General features: G+C 49.3%; 1 protein-coding gene across 2 annotated transcripts in view; it reads left to right on the top strand.

Moving 5' to 3' along the window:
• Positions 1–217: 217 nt before the first annotated feature.
• LOC142063358 (gamma-aminobutyric acid receptor subunit alpha-3-like) overlaps positions 218–16,569 on the top strand; it is an 80,929-nt gene continuing 64,577 nt past the window's right edge. For both annotated transcript variants that reach the window (XM_075107021.1, XM_075107020.1), the window contains exons 1-3: positions 218–297; positions 9,739–9,867; positions 14,211–14,332. In XM_075107021.1, the coding sequence (XP_074963122.1) occupies positions 9,779–9,867; positions 14,211–14,332 (211 nt within the window). In that variant the 5' untranslated portion in view covers positions 218–297; positions 9,739–9,778. The remainder of the gene's footprint in view (positions 298–9,738; positions 9,868–14,210; positions 14,333–16,569) is intronic.

Here is a 16,569-nt window from a genome sequence, read left to right as displayed (position 1 = left end):
GAGAGCGGCAGCGCCCCGTCCCCGCCGCCCCGTGCTGCGGGGAGGGCAGCTCCGCACAACGCGGGTGGGTAAACCCTCCTCCGGGGCGCGGGAGGAGGAGGAGAAGGAGGAAGGCGGGGGGATGCTGCTTCCCTCCCTCTCTCCCTCCCTCGCCGCGGCTGGAGGAGCGCGCAGGCGGTGGCTGGCAGCCCCGGCCGGGCGGCACGGCGGCCTCGGGGGCGCGCAGCCCGGCGGTGCGGAGCGGTGCGGTGCAGAGCAGGCTCCGGCTGCCCCCCCGCTGGGGCAGGCGGCGTGGCGGTGAGTGCGTGCGGGGCGCGGCGGCGGTTCGCGTCCCCCGCTCCCCCCCGGTCCCCTCCGCTCCGCGCGTCCCCGGCGGCCGCACCGAGTAGCGAGTAACTGCCCCGCTGGGGCTGGCGGGGGTGACGGGGGGCAGCGCGGACCCCCCGGCCGGGGACGGGGCTCCCGGGTGCTACGCCATCCCCCGGCTATTGTCTACGGGCCGGTGAACAATAGGGGGAGCAGCGGCCCCGCGGGGGAATGGGGGCTCTGCTCCGCCTGCATCCCCCGGGCAGGGGGCTCGGGAGGGTGGCCGCGGGGTCGGAGCATCTCCACTCCCGCAGCAACTCCGGAGCGTGCCGCTCCGGAGCAGAGCGGCCGCCCGAGCTGTGCCGGGGTCCTCCCCGCTGGGGACCCCCGGGGCTCCAGCCCGCCCGCCTCGCACTGCCGGCTGCAGAGCGGGGAGAGGTGTGAGCGGCTGCGATGGAAAACCTCTGGGCGAGGACGATCCTGAGCCCCTTTCGTGGAGCTGGACGGTGAATGCAGGGGAAGGGGTGAGCGGGGAGAGAGGTATAGTAAAGCAAAGTCAAATTTCCCCCTGAATCCAGCAGCCAGGCCTAATGGGCACTGATGCTGTGTCGGGGTGGGGAGGAAGGGGGGAGAAAAAGGAGTTTTGGGGGCTGCAGTCTCTGAGGCTGGTATGGGAGGAAAGGAAAAAGAGCTCCATATCTTTCGTCCTCCCCCCAGAGTTACTACGACTGAGATATGGATCATTAAAAAGGAGTAGCATAATGCAATTAAGCGTTAGACAGTCCCCACTGCAACACTTATCCATTGTTCCTTGCTCTGCCTTCTGCCAGAATGATTCTCTTCTGGACAAGAGAAGTATAATTGTGCAAATAGTTCATTTCCGTGGCCAATTGCATCTGTAGTCTCTCCCCTGAACCTGCTGCTGCCTGGCCACAAATGCAGCAGTGTCCTCAGACAGAAAGAGAGAAGCGGGACCCTCTGATGAGATCCTGCTGAGGTGGGCTAGCTGGCAAGAGCAGCTCTGAATGGCATCTCACCTGAGTTGTTCTGACCGCAGCAGCAGAGCAGGTTTGCTCCTGCACCTCTTGGTCCTCTTAGCTTCCTTGTGGGAAGCGTAAAGAAGAAAAATAACAGGTGGTGAGGCAGGTCCAGCCTACAACTAGAAGATGCTATGTGCGGTTCAGGCAAGTCATCTCCTTTCTGTAGTCTGCCTCTTCACTTTTTCTTTACCCTGGAGGATAAAGGATTTCAGGCTGTTTTGAGGTGATGCTGTTTTGGTGGAGTTTGCCAGCCTACCCTTCAGCCAGTGCCTGCGGTGGCTGGGTGCCCTGCAGTGCGCGCACACGTGCACAGAGGCAGGAGCGCGCGAGACTGACACTCCTGCTCTTTTCTGAGAGAACTCCCAGCAACTGGAGGGGTTGTGGCTGCACCTGGGCCCCATGGCACATGCTTGGCTGGAGGCTGTGTCCTTTCTCCTGGAGCCTCCTCCTGGTTCGTAGTGCACAGCAGAGCTCAGCACGCGGGTATGCACAGATGCATTCTCTGCACCGCTGCGCGACACGCTTGGTACTGGGAGGCTGCTGCCTTTCCTAGCTTCTGGAGCTTCTTATCACAAGTCTGCATTATGCAGCTTTCCTCCTTCTGTTCTTTCTCCTTTCCTCTTTCTTTGTCTGTAGGCTGCTGCCTGTCCCGCTTCACTCTCAGCTTCTCGTTCGTCTTTCCTGCTTAATCCATTCCTTCACCTGTTTCTTTTTCCCTACATAGACCTTGTCCTTTTCAGCCTGCTCCTCTCAACACTGGAGAAGCAGCCCAGCCCCTCATCTCAGTAGGAGTATTCCTGCCAACTGTTTACAAAAAGTAGCACAATACCCAGGCTGAACACTGACATAATTACATACCCAGCCAGAGAGTGTAGTAAATAATCCTGCCTTTCAAGCTTTTGCCCAGTGGTGAGTCTTTTGCCATCTCCTTTGCCCGTAGGCTAAATGTATTATACTTGCTTGCATTTATTTCTATTCTGGAAACCCTAAGTCAGTGCAGTCAGTGCACTGATACATGGTATCAAAGAGGATGCACATTGATGTCTTGCACCATATACATGTACTGTGCCTGTATGCATGGAGTGTCTGAATATGCATCATACGGCTCTGCTCCTGGGTTGTTCAGGCTTTGACAGTTGCGCTTGGCAAGTGTGAGGGCTGTCAGGGAAGGAACAATTGCTGAGGTGTGTATATTGTTCATCAGTGAAGGAAAGATGGCTGTGGGGTGAAGGTCAAGGGTGCCGGCAAAAAGCGCAGGGCTTGGCTAGCCTTGTTTGCATTTGTTAGGGTGCCAGCTAGTTTCCCAAGGTTTTGTGTGTACATATGGTTGCAGACTGTGGGTATTGTCAGCATGGTTGTATTTCCAGTTGTGCTTGTGAGCCTTGGGTCTGTCTGCAGTTGCTTTGATTGTGAGTCAGTCTGTCTGCAGTTGCAGTAGCTGTGAATCAGTGTCTGCCTGTAATTATGTGGGTGAATCAGTGTTGGCTTGTTACACTTCGAGTGCAAACGGTTTCCTGTAGCGGTTGTGGGTGTGAATCGCTCTACAGTCCCTCTGGATATGTTTTTGAGTAGAGAGATGCAATACTGGGATTAATTTTGTTTTGATGAGGAAAAACTGTCAAGCAGCTTCTTGTTTTGAAAATTTAAAGCTGGGTTGGGAGTTGGGCATAGAGCTTGTTTCTCTATTACCAGCTTTCTACAGAAGACATTCACTGTAAGGTTTGGTCCAAAGATTTCCATGTTGATGTGAACCTTTTAATTTTTTTGCCTTGTTCCTCTGGTTCTGAGTGTCCTCTTCTGCTGGCATCTTTTGCAGAGATGTAGACAACGTGTTTGGTAACCATCACGTGAGCCTCATACCTTACGTGTGCGGTAGATTCATGGGAAGGTTGTTTGTGGCTTGTGCAGCGTGTGTGTTTGTGGGGACAAGCCAATGTTGCCTCTCGAGTAGGGAAGCACAAACATTTTAATGCCTGTGAGTCGAAGACTGTGTGGTTCCTCGCCATGTGCCTCTTGCTGTGAGCCAGTGCTTTTTCTCTAAGTAGAGGTAAACAGCAAGTTTGATTCAGATAGGCAGAGGTACCGCTGCCTGTTTCTTGTTCTCTGATTCCTATAAAATGCTGTAGTAGCTTCTGGCCTTCAGTAGCATCTGTATATCACAAAGCAGCACTAAACTGAGAGGCAAGTTGGAAAAATCTGGGCTATCTCAGATAATGGAAGCAGAGCACTCCCCTCAGTCCAGAATAACAAACCAAGACTTCCCCTGCGCTGGCTGGTGCAGGTAGAGCATGATGCTGGCAGGGTTGGACTGCTTCCAGTATGGACTAGCTGCTGGTTTGGGTGTCCCTGCCTGTGTTGTGCAGTGTACGTGTGATCCCAGTTAGCTCATTTCAGAACAAAGGGATGCAAACAACCAGTAGGACAAGGGTCTTGTGAAACACCACAGTGTCTTTTTCCATCATTTCTAGGCTTCTAGATGAACTATGTCTGCTCATTGCTGCCCCAGCCATCAAATAAAAAGATAATTTTATTCCAAGGGATCCTCCTTCTTAGCTGAAGTGATTGAGAACTGAAGCAAAACCTCCCCAACAGGGACACAGGGCAGCATGCACGTTGCCTGCGTTTATTGTGCTGCTGCTGCACTGAGCACTTGCTGACTGCCCATCTCTGCAGAGAGTGCTTGGAGCTTTACCTGGAGAAATGCTAAAGCAGCACAGCAGCGATCACCACAAGGCTGGTGTGCTCACAGAGGATCATGGACAGTTGGGCAGAGCACAGCCCATGCAGTTATGATTTTGGAATCCTTGAGAGGTGTTGAAGGACCCCTCCTGATGCCTGAGACCATTTTGCAGATGCGCTGGTGCAATGAGGAAGAGCTTTAAGGAGCTTCTTGTGCTGTGCAGGTGCACCTGACTTTGGGGGTAAATACACAGGTGTTGTGAGGTCACCTATAATGCTGTGCTTGGCTGTGTTATAGTGCAGGTGGGTGGATGCGCTTGGCACCCACTGGGTCTAGATCACTCTCTTCTCCCTCTGTGGAAGTGCTTGTATCTTGGCTTTTGGACTGCGGCTGCCTCTACTTCCCAGTCTGTTTCCAGCTGGCTTCCCAGCATCAGGTCCTCATTGCACACCCGTCCCTGAGATACCTGACTGGTCAATGATGTGGAGCAGCTGCTGGTCCTGGGGGCTGTGGGTTGAGTGGGAGCTGTAAGTACTCAGCACTCCTTCAGCTGATGCCACTGGTGTAGGTGTATGGCACGTGTGCGTGCTGACCTAAGTACACTGTACTGCAGGTACACGGCATCTCTGGGTGTAGTGATGGGGCAAATATGTCCTTTGGGCTGCTTCATGAACACCACCTGCATGATGAGACTATTGCTAAGAGAATCAGATTGTTCCCTTGGCTGTGCATGTTCCAAGGAGGCAGTATTTTGTGAGAGATGCCGACGTGATTCTCACAAATGTATCCAGGTGGGTTTAGGGGCCCCTCCTGTCTTCATTCCCCTTCTGATGTTTGCAGTCTCCCCCTCGCTGGGCTGTTCCCCCAGATTTTTTTTGCAAGCTTTACCTTTCTGTCTCCACCTCCAGAGCTGTATCTGTCTTTCCCTTGTCAGCAGTAAGCCTGTGCTAATCACTCTTTCCTAGGAAGGCATTTCAGAATATTTAAAGGATTTCTGAAAATACAAGGCTTGGTATGCCAAGTCAGGAGACACCAAATGTTAACACAGTTACTAGGGTACCTTGCTGGTCTAGAAGGTATCAGCACTTCTTTGGTTCCCAAATGCACCTCAGTCGGGGCAGGGGTTGGAGCAGGTTGCTGTCTTGGGGAGAAGGAAGCTTTTCCAATTACTCGTTCCAAGACTGCAGATCCAACAGGAAGGCTGTATTTCTCAGGAGTGTTGTTATACTGTGATGCTCTGGAGATTGGACAGACTGCATGTGTTGGAGAGGAGTGGGTATGTTTACGATGCCTTTAGGTATGTGGTTATAAAGAGACCTGCCAAAATCTGGAGTGCACAGAATTGCAAACTTCAAGTAGTGCTGGATTCCAGCTGCAAAGTGTTAGCAGGGCTCCTTAGCAAATCTGCATTTGATTCAGCTGTGGAGGTTACCAGCAACTGCAGAATTAGTGATGAATGCATTTGCTAACTGTGCCATTAAGAAATGAGCAATGGACAGATGGAGGAAGGAAGTGCAGAGCTGCTTTGAACACATACCATCCCTATAGGCTCCATCTTGCATAGGCATAGATGTGAACCAGAAGCTTTAGGATGATGATCTGTAACTTATGTGAAAGGGGGGGGGTCAGTCTAAGGAAATGTACCACTCTTTTCTGAGCTTAGAAATCTCTGCATTCTGCTTTTTTTCTTCATTGATACTGTGCAGTTTCCTTTCAATGAGATATGGTAAGTGATTTGGTTGGGTGGTTTTTTCCTTTTGAGGCTATTACTATATTACATTCCATTTAACATTCCTAAACCCTCACTTGGATACATGCAGTAAAATACATGTTGTCTGGATCCTCCCTCCCCTTCCCAGAGGATCGGGGATCCCTGCAGGTGTTCACATCAAGATGTTGACTGTTTTAAAGCTGTCCTGAGTGGAAATTGACAGCTGAATAGCATTTTATTTAAGCACTTTCTGCAAGGACAGCACCAGTTTGGGCTGGAGGATCCCTAGTGTTCTCTTCCTGAGGCACACTTGTGGGTGTTTCCATTCCTTTCCTTTGCTCGAGATGGTGCTGCACACTGAGGGACCACTTCCTGCCTGCTCTGCCTCGAGCAGTAACTGCTATGGTGCTTGCAGTCCTCCAAGAGAAACTCTTTTGTGTTAAAATCTGAGAAGCTCAGTTAATGGGCTGTTGAAGCCAGGACTGGTTTTACAAACCTGCCAGGTCAGAAACCTTGTTATTAGAGAGGCAGTGTGGCTAGTAGCTATTGGGCTTATAAAGCACTTGCACCAGCTGAGATTCTGTGTGTCCCTGTGGTTGGTACTGGGCCCGGACTAGAAAAGCCCCAGGAAAGGGGAGAGGTGATACTGAGGGCTGCTGTGCTGTTGGGACCACACTAAGCTCAGGCTATGGGGAGATTTGGAAGCTCCCTTAAACTGTATGAAGGGTGAAAACTCCTCCTCTGCAAAAGCTTCCTTGCAGACTCCAGAGACATGTTTCCTGCCTGCCAATAGGGTGACGAGCACTGGAAGGGAGTGGTTCCTTCTGCTGCTCCCCCAGCAGGGCCTGGACAGTTCTGGCTCAATGTCACAAGACTATAGGGGTTCATCACCAACAGTTTAAGCCCCTGTGTTAATTGCAAATGTCAACCACAATCCTCAGGACTGGGTCTGCTTCTCAATCCATCTCTAAGTGTAAAGGAGTCAAAGAATGAGGAAAATGTCACACAGCCTTTTCTGTCCAGCTACCCAGAAAAATATGATACAAGAACCAAACAAAAGTGGTAGAAAACAGTGCCAAGCTATTTTCCATGCTGCGTTGTCCTTCCTGAGTCTATAAATGCAGCCATAGCAAACCAGCTATCCAGGTACTCTTGCACCCCATTTTGGGGGCATTCTCTGTGCCAGCAAACTGAGCCATTGCTGGCAAAGCAATCACTTGGGCAAGTAGTGAAAATAGATTTTTCTTCCAGTGCAGGTATATAGAATTGGTTCTGTTGCTTAAAATGAGACGTAAGCATGTATTTACCTTTATTGAAGCAGCCCTGTTATCCTTGGCTGACACCTTCCTCAACAGAACTATCAAAAGTAGAAAATTAGCCCATCATCTCCATATAATATTGAAGGAAAACTCTATGAACAAGGTTTGGTGGAAATGCAGTTGTTTAGAGCTTCCTGGCACAGACAGTCGTGTCTTACACACGCCTACCTGGCAGGTGTAAGTATTTCTGTCTTTTGTCGCTGTTCCTGACCCTATCTCTTTCTGAAATACCTTGCTGCCTTGTTTTCTGGTTATGTTTTCTTTAGTTGCTCTGTAACACCTTTGGTGTGCAATCTCCCCAGTCCATGGCCTCATCAAATCTAACCGTTTCTGCAGAGCCAGGAGGCACTTGCTGCAAAACCAGAGGGTCCTTATTTGTGTGGTTAAAAACTGCTGGCAGTGCAAATTCTGCCAAAACAAACCATTTATTGAAATCAACAGTTGAATAGAAAAAAGTGTTGATTGCAATGGAATTTTTCAATGGTGGTGCGGGGAGGGATGAGGGAAGCTGGCAATGTTGTTTTTGCTTTTGGCTAGTGTTTGAAATTGCCTTAGGAAAAAAAATAATTTAAATCTTATTGTATAATATGCAAGTTTAAGTGAAATGAAAGGGAAAAGTTGAAAGGAAATCTGTTGAGGAGCTGCTAATTGAAGGAGTTTTGAATTTGCCTTGTAAGAAACATCAACATTTTAGCTGTCCTTGTTGTGATTTGGAGCTAGTCTCCCCTGCTGGAATTTCCCACAGAACAGATGTTCAGCCTCTTAATTTGTGCTTCATCAGCAAATACTTGAATTTCCAAGACTGAATGTCCCTTCTCAGCTGGAGTGTGGCAGGAGCCAGAGGAGCCATCCTGAATCAGGGCTTCTATCGCCAGAGGTGTAGGCATGCCCATGCCAGAAGGTTCCTGCAGCTTCCAGTAAGCGCATGCTCCTTTGGTGTGAAGGCTGTGCTTCCCTAAGTAGCATCCTGATTAAATAAGACCCAAGCACACTGGCAAATGCTCACATGCACAAAATTAATCCATGCACAGATGTTTACAAGGATTTTAAGCGAGTGATGGGGAGGAAGGTAAAGGTAACACGTGTCGGAAGAATGCTCTGTGCAAGGTGATGCTAGGGCCCAATGCTATCTTTTTTTTTTTCTTCTGTGTCTGCCATTAGTGAATATCTTGCTAGAAGAAAAGCTGAGGTAGGTGGATGAGGACTTGTAGTGTCTGGCTTTTACCTTCTGCCTGTGTGGCAGCTCATGTCCTCCTAGAGCTGTACTGAGATGAAAACCAAAGATCAGGCACAGCATCCAGGAAGACTGTAGGGCGACCAAGGGTAGCTAAATGCAGAATTGTGGTGTAACACATGACCCAGCCTGGCCTTGTGCCCCTTCTCTTCCAGTCATCTGTGGCAGAGGTAGCCTTATACACACTGCTGCACATAAATTATATATATGAACTCCAGGTGTTTCCATCCTGCTCGGCTATCTGCCTGCTCTGTCGGCATGCGATTTCTGCTGGGGGTTCCTGTCTCCCATGTCTGTGTGCAAAAACCCCTGCTCCTCAGTAGCACTTGCATAGCTCACCTGCCCCCTTCTCCCTGGGGCACCCTCTGCTAGCTGAGAAATGCCGTCCAGGTGGTGGGGTTTGGCTTTCAGCCCAACATCTCCTTCATCCCAGGAAGGAGCTGCCTGAGGCTCTGCAATGTTGGTGCCTACTGAGTGGGGAAATCCAGAGGTCAGATCTGGCTGGGAACAACATCTTGCACTGGTTTCTGCAGGCAGTAACTGAAGAGAGCCTTTATTTACAGCTTTGGGGACTCACACTGGCCCGTCATCCCTGGCTGTTGCAGTGCTGAGCCTCTGCTGGGCTGAATCCCATGTGTGCCAGACACGGTGTCGTGTTGGGGAGATGTCACGACAAGCTGTATTTATATAGGCTGTTGCTTGGCAGTGCTGTTCCAAGGTGCATCAACATAATGAGACACATAAAAGGGGAAGGCAGTTAAATGTGCAATAACATCACAATAAAAGTAAATCTGAGCATTAATGAAAAATCTGAGCATGCTAAGTGCAGTACAATCGAACACTCCCACTACCTTGGGCTCCCATGTCCAAATTTAATAATAATTTCTGGCACTGTCATTACCAGAGTTAAATGAGGGCCTAACTGTCCAGGAGATGATGTTTGGTAAAAATGGGTCTCAAGACTTCGCAAGTGCTTCTGCTGTGTGGGTGTCCCCACGGCAGCACAGGTAGCGGCGGGAGCTGGAAGCTGTTGCAAGGGGAGGGTGGTGCCTGAGAGTACAGGGTGAGGAGGAGGATGTGACGGGTGGAAGAAGCACCAGTGCTGTCATTTTGGAAGTGGAGCTATGCAGTTGCTGTTAGGTGCTGAAGCACCTGGGGAGCTGCTGGATGTGCTGTGAAGAATGGGTGAGGGTTTGTATGTGTATGTACATGCTTGGCTCTGACCCCATGCTGCAACTTCTCCAGGGTCTGCAGCTCTGCAGGGGATGCTGCTGCCTTTGGTCCCTGGCAGGGGGTCTCTGGGACTTCAATACAGGACCCCAGAAAAACTGACTGTTGGCTAACATGGATGAACTGCTGGGAAAAGCTGAACTAAGTGGATTGTTTTCCTCCTAGTAAACAAAATCTCTTTTCCCTTCTCTCCTTCCCCTCTGTACCTCCCCTGGCAGGTTTTGGAGGCTTGCTTGCCGGTTACCACGTGCTGACGCCATGGCACTGAGGCTCCTGGGAACAGGGTCATGCTCTCTCATTAACCTTGGAGTCCTAGTCCTGGTTTTGATTCTCCCTGCTGATGCTGGGTAAGGTGGTGAACACTGAGGCTGTTGGCCAAGGCTGCAGTCCTTTTGCTGTGCTTAAATATCCCAAGGCTGGTACCTGCATGAAGTAGTCCTGGGCAAAGCACTAAGAAGTGTCTCTGCTGTGTTTGACCCTCCCCTTTTCTCTGTCCCCATGCCTTTCACCCAGGGACTGATCAGTCCCTTGTGGCTGAGCTGACTGATTACATTAGCATTATTTGAGGTGCTCTCACTGAAGACAGTTGTCAGCATCTTTTGCAACGAAACCAATTTTCAGATTTGGCCTCTGCACAATTCACTCTGGGCAAGGACCTGGCTTGGATGAGTTTTAACCTGGAATAGAGCTTCCCCCCACTTTAATTTTTCAATAATCTTTTAAAGAAAAGAAAATGAAACTACTTCAGCTGTTTGGCTGTTTATGGTGTAATGGCCCATGAGCAGCACACCTGATCTGCTGTAGCACGGGTGGGAAAGGGGGGTCTCTGGCCAGCCCTGGCTGGGCACGCTGCTCGCCCTCTGCCTTGGCTTGCAGGCTCTGGCTGTCCCGGCATGGAGAGCGCTGCCACTAGCCTTGCCTTCCCAGCCTCTGGGAGCCGTCGGAAGAACACAGAAGCACGTTAGTACGTGACACGCTCTGCAGCCCTCCTCGGCATCCTGCCGGAGCCTCTGCTGAGGCTTGGTGAGCTCGGAGAGCCCTTCAAGGAGGAAGGCAGAGACACCCCCAGCACAGCCTCCCAGCCATGGGGAGGGAGGAGCTCTGTGCAGAGGGAGAGAAATGCAAATAATACATGACTTCTACAAAAAATTTAGAAAAGCCTTTAGAGTGCCAGGTACGGACACTGAAATGCTGTCTGCTAAGTTACAAGTCCAGTACTGATCAAGGATTTTCATGCATGAAAAAATGTCAGTGCTGCCACTCCTACTTCGCCCACATACCGCTCTGCGTGTAGCCGTTTGCACAGCTGCACTGCTCCTACCCTGTCCTGCCCACATTGCTTCGCTTGCTTGGATCTACCTTTGCATGAGCAAATACATCCCAAGCACACCTTGACATGTAGATGCTGATCCTTCTATCAATATAGGTCTGGCTGCCCATGACTCATAGGCACAGGTGGCCCTGGGCACTGGCCTCTGACCGTCCGGGGGTGGAGGAGTGTCAGCAGTCCCTGTGCCTGCAGCCCTGCCTCTGCCTTCCCCACTGCTGCCCTTTTGCTCCCCATCACATATTCACTGATGCTGATGCTCCCTTGCCGCCTGCCATGTAGGTATCGCTCTCGTCCACAGGAGGACTTTTTTCCTAAATTGTGTACAAGGGGACCCTTGTTTGGAGGTTAGCTTGCTGATGTGGAACCAGCTCTCTGGAGAGCATGTGCATAGGGATGGGTGGCGAGGTAATGACTTTTCCTCAAGCCTATCCTAATTAAATTTGCTGTAAACCTCTGTCTTCCCTGCCTAAAGGCTTTTAATTATTTTAAAACCATGATCCCATACCTCTTTGCAGTTTCTTAGAGTTCTTCACTGGGGCTTTGAGAAAGATAAATTAGACCTGTTTTTACGCCTTGCTAAAGGGCAGCTTTAGCTTTATGTTAAGGTTAGGTGAGCCAACCCAGACCTTGGCTGGACTGGGGAATTAGCCCAAATCAGGTGCCAGGCAGAGGTGCTGCTGGCTCTCCCCTGCCTGTACCTTTCCCTCGCCCTGCCTGTGCTGCTCTTTTCCCAGCACCTACTGAGTGAATCCCACGCTGCTCACATTGAAGTTGAAACCTCAGATGTCAGGCTAACTAAAATGGCTTTGAAATTTGTAAACTCATTTTTCCCATCACTGCTGAGCCTCCGCCAGGAGTCCCTTCACAAAAATCTCTCCTCTTGCTCTTTATATTACGGGTAATTTTTAAAGATAGCTTATAAAACATTAATGAATGAGCTTTCATGAGCATGCTAGCTATTCGTAAGTTATGGTTATATACCCATCAGCAGATACTGGTACAGGTTGCTTTTAACCATGACATCTATTGAAAGCTGGTACAATTGAAACTTCACTAATTACAGTAGGCATTTGTTAAATTCCTCAGAATTCTACTTACCTGCAGGGAGTTCAGCTATTTCAAATATTTCAAGTCCAGATGAAAAGCCAAAACCAGTGTTTTGGTTTGAATGGGAAGTCTTGAAGCTTGTGATGCAGTTTGTAGTATCAGCCATGTTTTGATGTTTCAGATCTGACAGGTTGCATTAGGGCTGGGATGAGTGTTTTCCCAACCATGCCTCACCCCCCATGCTCTACAGGAACTGCAGTTTAAGCACTTTATTAACTTCATTGGGCTCTTGTCGGTTGAGCTTCCTAGCTTGGCCACTTCTCCCATGATAGCAGGTATTGATTTGTTAAAAACCAGAGGTCACATGACCTTGTGAGAAGTGAGCCTCAAGCGCTTGAAATGCAATTTCCCAGAGTCTTTGGTCATTGATGCTGATGCAAATTAATGTCAAAATTGCCCAAAATGGAATATTTCAATTAGCTGCAGCATGCTGAATAGTATTGATTCAGCCTGACTAAAAATACCCATACCCTGCTCCCAATTTTTTCTCTTTTGCTAGAAAATACTTTTTGCTCCTCTTTTATCTTACAGAAGCTGAGTTTTCTGTTGGGAGAACATTTTGATAGAAAACTCCAAGCCAGCTCTGTTACTTGTCATCCTACTGACCCTCCACAGAATATTTACAAATGGACTAGTAGTGTCAGGGGTAACTAGTCTGACCAGATGGGATGCAGCAGGATTGAGCTTTGACTCCTTAAATGATTCCTCTTAATGTTTTGGTTTGTGTTTTTGTCCCCCAGTTGCTTCCTGACACATGCTTGAACCAGTCACTGCACACATCAACTGGAGCAAGAGAAAATGAGGCTAGGGAGGAGAAAGAAAGGGGCAGAAGTATTAAAAATCAACAATTTAGGGCTTCTCTTCCTCTAGCTGTGGGGAGTGGGACCCTGCTTCAGAGGCTCATAGGTGCCCTCCCTGGTAATTGCAACCTGTCTTGCACCAGCAGTGTCTCTCTAGTTTGCTGCATTTGTGGTCTTCATCTGGGCAGTGCTCCCCAGTCACTTATCTCTCTGGTTAGTGGCACGGGGCTGATTTGCCAGTTGGGGCTGCCCCAGTCTTGAGGGGCTCCTGGTGTCGCTGCTGAGGATCTCTCCACTCCAGCAGCCTTTCTTCCCCCTGCTTGGCTGGGCTTCCTCAGGCATCCCGCTGTCTGTCTGCACCTCTTAATCTTTTTTTTGGTCTCATTGGTGTCTCTTTTATTTCCTCTTCCATCTTCCTTGCAATCTCTGCATCTCTATAGATTTTTCTTTTGGTTTTCTGTTACTTAATCTTCTGCCTTTCCATTTGTTTTTGGTCCTAACAGCTTTTTCTGCCGGGGAAAGCTGTGCTTGGAGCTACAGCACTGGTACTCTGTGTTGTCTGAAATCTCTTAGAGACAGCCAGTTTCAGAAGGGTTCACAGGCTCCTTTTCTGTTGATCGAAAGTGAGACGCAAGATGCAAATATATTATTTGAGCCCCTTGGGCTTGCAAAACAGCATTGAAGATTTTGTTTGGTGAGATGAGCTTTGTTTGAGAAATTTATTACTTATTTTATTCCACCTGGGGCAGAAAATTCCTGGAGGAAATCACCTTACTTGGGGGCTTCCAGGCTTCTTGCGTTGAGCAGAGATAGGAACATGAGGACTCATTTGGTTTTATAAACAGGGAAAGTTCAACAAATCACAGAAATGGTTCAGAAAGAGTTTTAATGATGGACTCAGGCTTCAAGCCTGCTTTACTGAATCCCTACTTTTCTGCCTCCCTTCCGTCTTCCCAGGAGCAGAGAACTTGGAAATGGCTCGATATGGTAAATAACTGGCATAACTTCTTCTGTGCTGCCTATAAGGAGATACTGGCCATTGAGTAACTGAGGTTCCTACAGCCTCTGTTCATAAAATACCCTTTCTTAGGGGCAGGCAAGGGATGCTAGGGCAGGGGAAGGCTTCCTGAAAAAAACAGGACTCCTAAACTGCTACCCATGGGCCCTGAGCATGGGGAGGTGGAGAGGAGGCAGCAGGGATGCCTTGGCTTCCATGGTGAGGGCTGTGATGACAGAGGCCAAAGGGGACTTGAGTTGAGATGGCCTGTGGGGAGTCCTGCAAGCACATTGCCTTATCAACAGGCTTGTCCCATCCTGCAGTTCAGGGGCCACTGTAGCACTAGCTGGAGCATGAACCAGCATCCCTTCGTGTCCAGTAACTGTTCAGAGCATGTAAAAAGTAGATTTCTCTTCTGATTATGTGTTTTCTTCTTTTTTTCCCCCTGCATGCCAGGCTTTCTCAGAAGCATGTTTCAGACGTCGTCGATGACAGCAAAGATAACATCACCATTTTCACCCGCATCCTGGACAGGCTGTTGGATGGATATGACAACCGCCTGAGACCTGGACTGGGAGGTCAGTTGGGTGGAGAGATGATATTTTCCAAAGCTTTAGAAATGAGAGGCTGCACAGATGACTTCTGAATAAGTCTGGTGCTGTTGGGAGGAGAGGCTGGTTCAGTGCCAGAGTCAGTCTGTTGCTGGTTTTCCCATTTTGAGTGCTATCTTGTTGTTTGATATTTTGTGAGATGAGAGGTGCAAGTCTGACTGCTGCAGTTTTCTGTGGCATTACATTGATAGGCCTGTAGATGGAGCAAATATGATTAAACTTATTTCTGCTACTTTTACAGACATTACCATTTCAGAAGTTATGATACTACCAGTTTGCAGGACTTTCAGCTTGTGTTGGTGTTGCTTTTTAGTTAGTGGGCATTGTTACCGAGCCGCTATCTTGACATCATCTCTGTTATTTCCTACGTAGCTGTTGCTGGGCAAACTCTTCTCTGTGTGCTGGTCTGGGCATCAGGCAGTCAGCTGGGCTCTGCTGTCTCCTGAGTTGCTTTTAACACCACTGCCATTATAGCTACTCTCCCTGAGTTTCTCTCCAAGTACCTACAGATGTTTGAGATGCTTTAGAAAGCAAACCTATGGTAGTCGCCTTTCCTCCCAGTGCTTACGGCATACATTTAGTGTGCTGTGAGGAGGCAGAAGCAATGGGGAGATGTGTGGGGAAGACAGATGTGAGCTTTCTTGGTGAGATGAGGGGAGACATGGGCCTGTGTAGTTTCTTGGTGCATTGCTGCCAAGGGGCATTGCTGTGGTAGAAAGATGACCCCTCTCAGGTGCCAGCAATGGTGTCTCTGTGCTGCTCTGAGCTCTCCTGCTCAGCTGCTAAAGGTGTGCTGCTGGACCACAATTCCCACCCGAAGCTGGAGTCACCATGTGCTCCCCTGTTCCCTGAAGGTCCCACTGCCAAGAGAGGTTGGGAACAAGCTTTCCTGAGCTCTTGCATGCTGATGGGTCTCCAGTGATATAGTGCTAGCCTAGAATTGCACCCTCCATTCCTCAGAGCAGCCTTGTTGCCTCCTCCCAGTCCCATGTCCACCTCTGTACCATGGCCTACTGCCCTGCACCTGTCCAGGAGTACTTTGATCCCAAGCAGAGACCGTGCAAAATCTGGGGAAGAAGGGTTTCTCCAGTGACCATCCTCACCTCCAATGGGCTGCTGTTCTGCAGGACCTGGACAGGAAAGGGTGTCTGCATAAGCCATCCATCAGTTTTATTGCTTTTGTTGCTTGTTTCTTTCCCCTAGAATTAACTATGGTCCCACTAATAGCTTTGCTTCCTCAAGTCTCCCCAATGACTGTATTGATTTAACTGAAATGAATTCTGAAAGGGGACTGAGGGGGCATTTATGTTCACTGTAGGCTCAGTTGCAGACAACCCCGTGTAAAGTATTAACAAGAGGACTCCCAGGAGCCCCTTGCTGGGAAAGTTAAAACCTTTCTTGGAACATCTCTGCTCTGTTGCTTTAGATCCTTTTATAATGTGCTTAACATAATAAATGGTTCTGGCAAAGGCAAAACATTGCATGTTTAAAGACTGCTTTCACTTCTGATTTCCCCTCATGGAGCACTGTTGTGGACCCAGATGGGAGGTTTTGACAAGAGCTACAGGTTTTGGGGGCTCTTGGCTGGCAATGAGTTGACCTCAGTGTGTGTGTATGGGGCAGCCTGGAGAGTGAGGATTTCCCCACTTTCAGCTGGACCTATTTTCCCCAAGTCTGGGCTTTTATTCCTTGGAGATTTGTCAGGGCTGCTACCAGGAAGAGCATTAGAGGGAAGGACCTTTCCCACTGCCACTGGTGGCCAAAGAAGCAGAAATGGTCCTGCTGCAGACTCCAGACTTAGGGGTTAATCAAATAGCCTGGGGTGACAGTCAGCAAGAGATGGGCTCCTGCTGTCCAAGGTTATGTGAGATCTGTGAAAGGGGTTGCTTTGCTTCAAATTAGCAGCGGTGCTGCCAGGTGATTTAGTGACTTACAAGGTACATCAGTTTTCCTGTGAGACAGCACTGGGCAGTCCTTGTAGACCCAGCACTGACTCTCCCTGTTTCCCTCAGGAATATCTTCCACTTGCTTTTCAGAAGATGTCAGGCAAAAGCATCCATTGGCATCACACAGTCCTGCTTTGGTGTCTGTGGAAAGGGCAGACATGGTGGTATTGTGCCCCACACAGGCTAATAGAAAGATGGACTGGCCTAAATTGTGGGTAACCAGGAAGCAGGACATGCAGGCTCCCTTCTTGGTCTTGG

This window comes from Phalacrocorax aristotelis, chromosome 11, assembly GCF_949628215.1.
Source record: "Phalacrocorax aristotelis chromosome 11, bGulAri2.1, whole genome shotgun sequence".
Taxonomy (NCBI): Eukaryota; Metazoa; Chordata; class Aves; order Suliformes; family Phalacrocoracidae; genus Phalacrocorax; species Phalacrocorax aristotelis.
The sequence above is the reverse complement of the archived record's forward strand: the minus strand, read 5'-3'. Positions and strand labels throughout refer to the sequence as shown.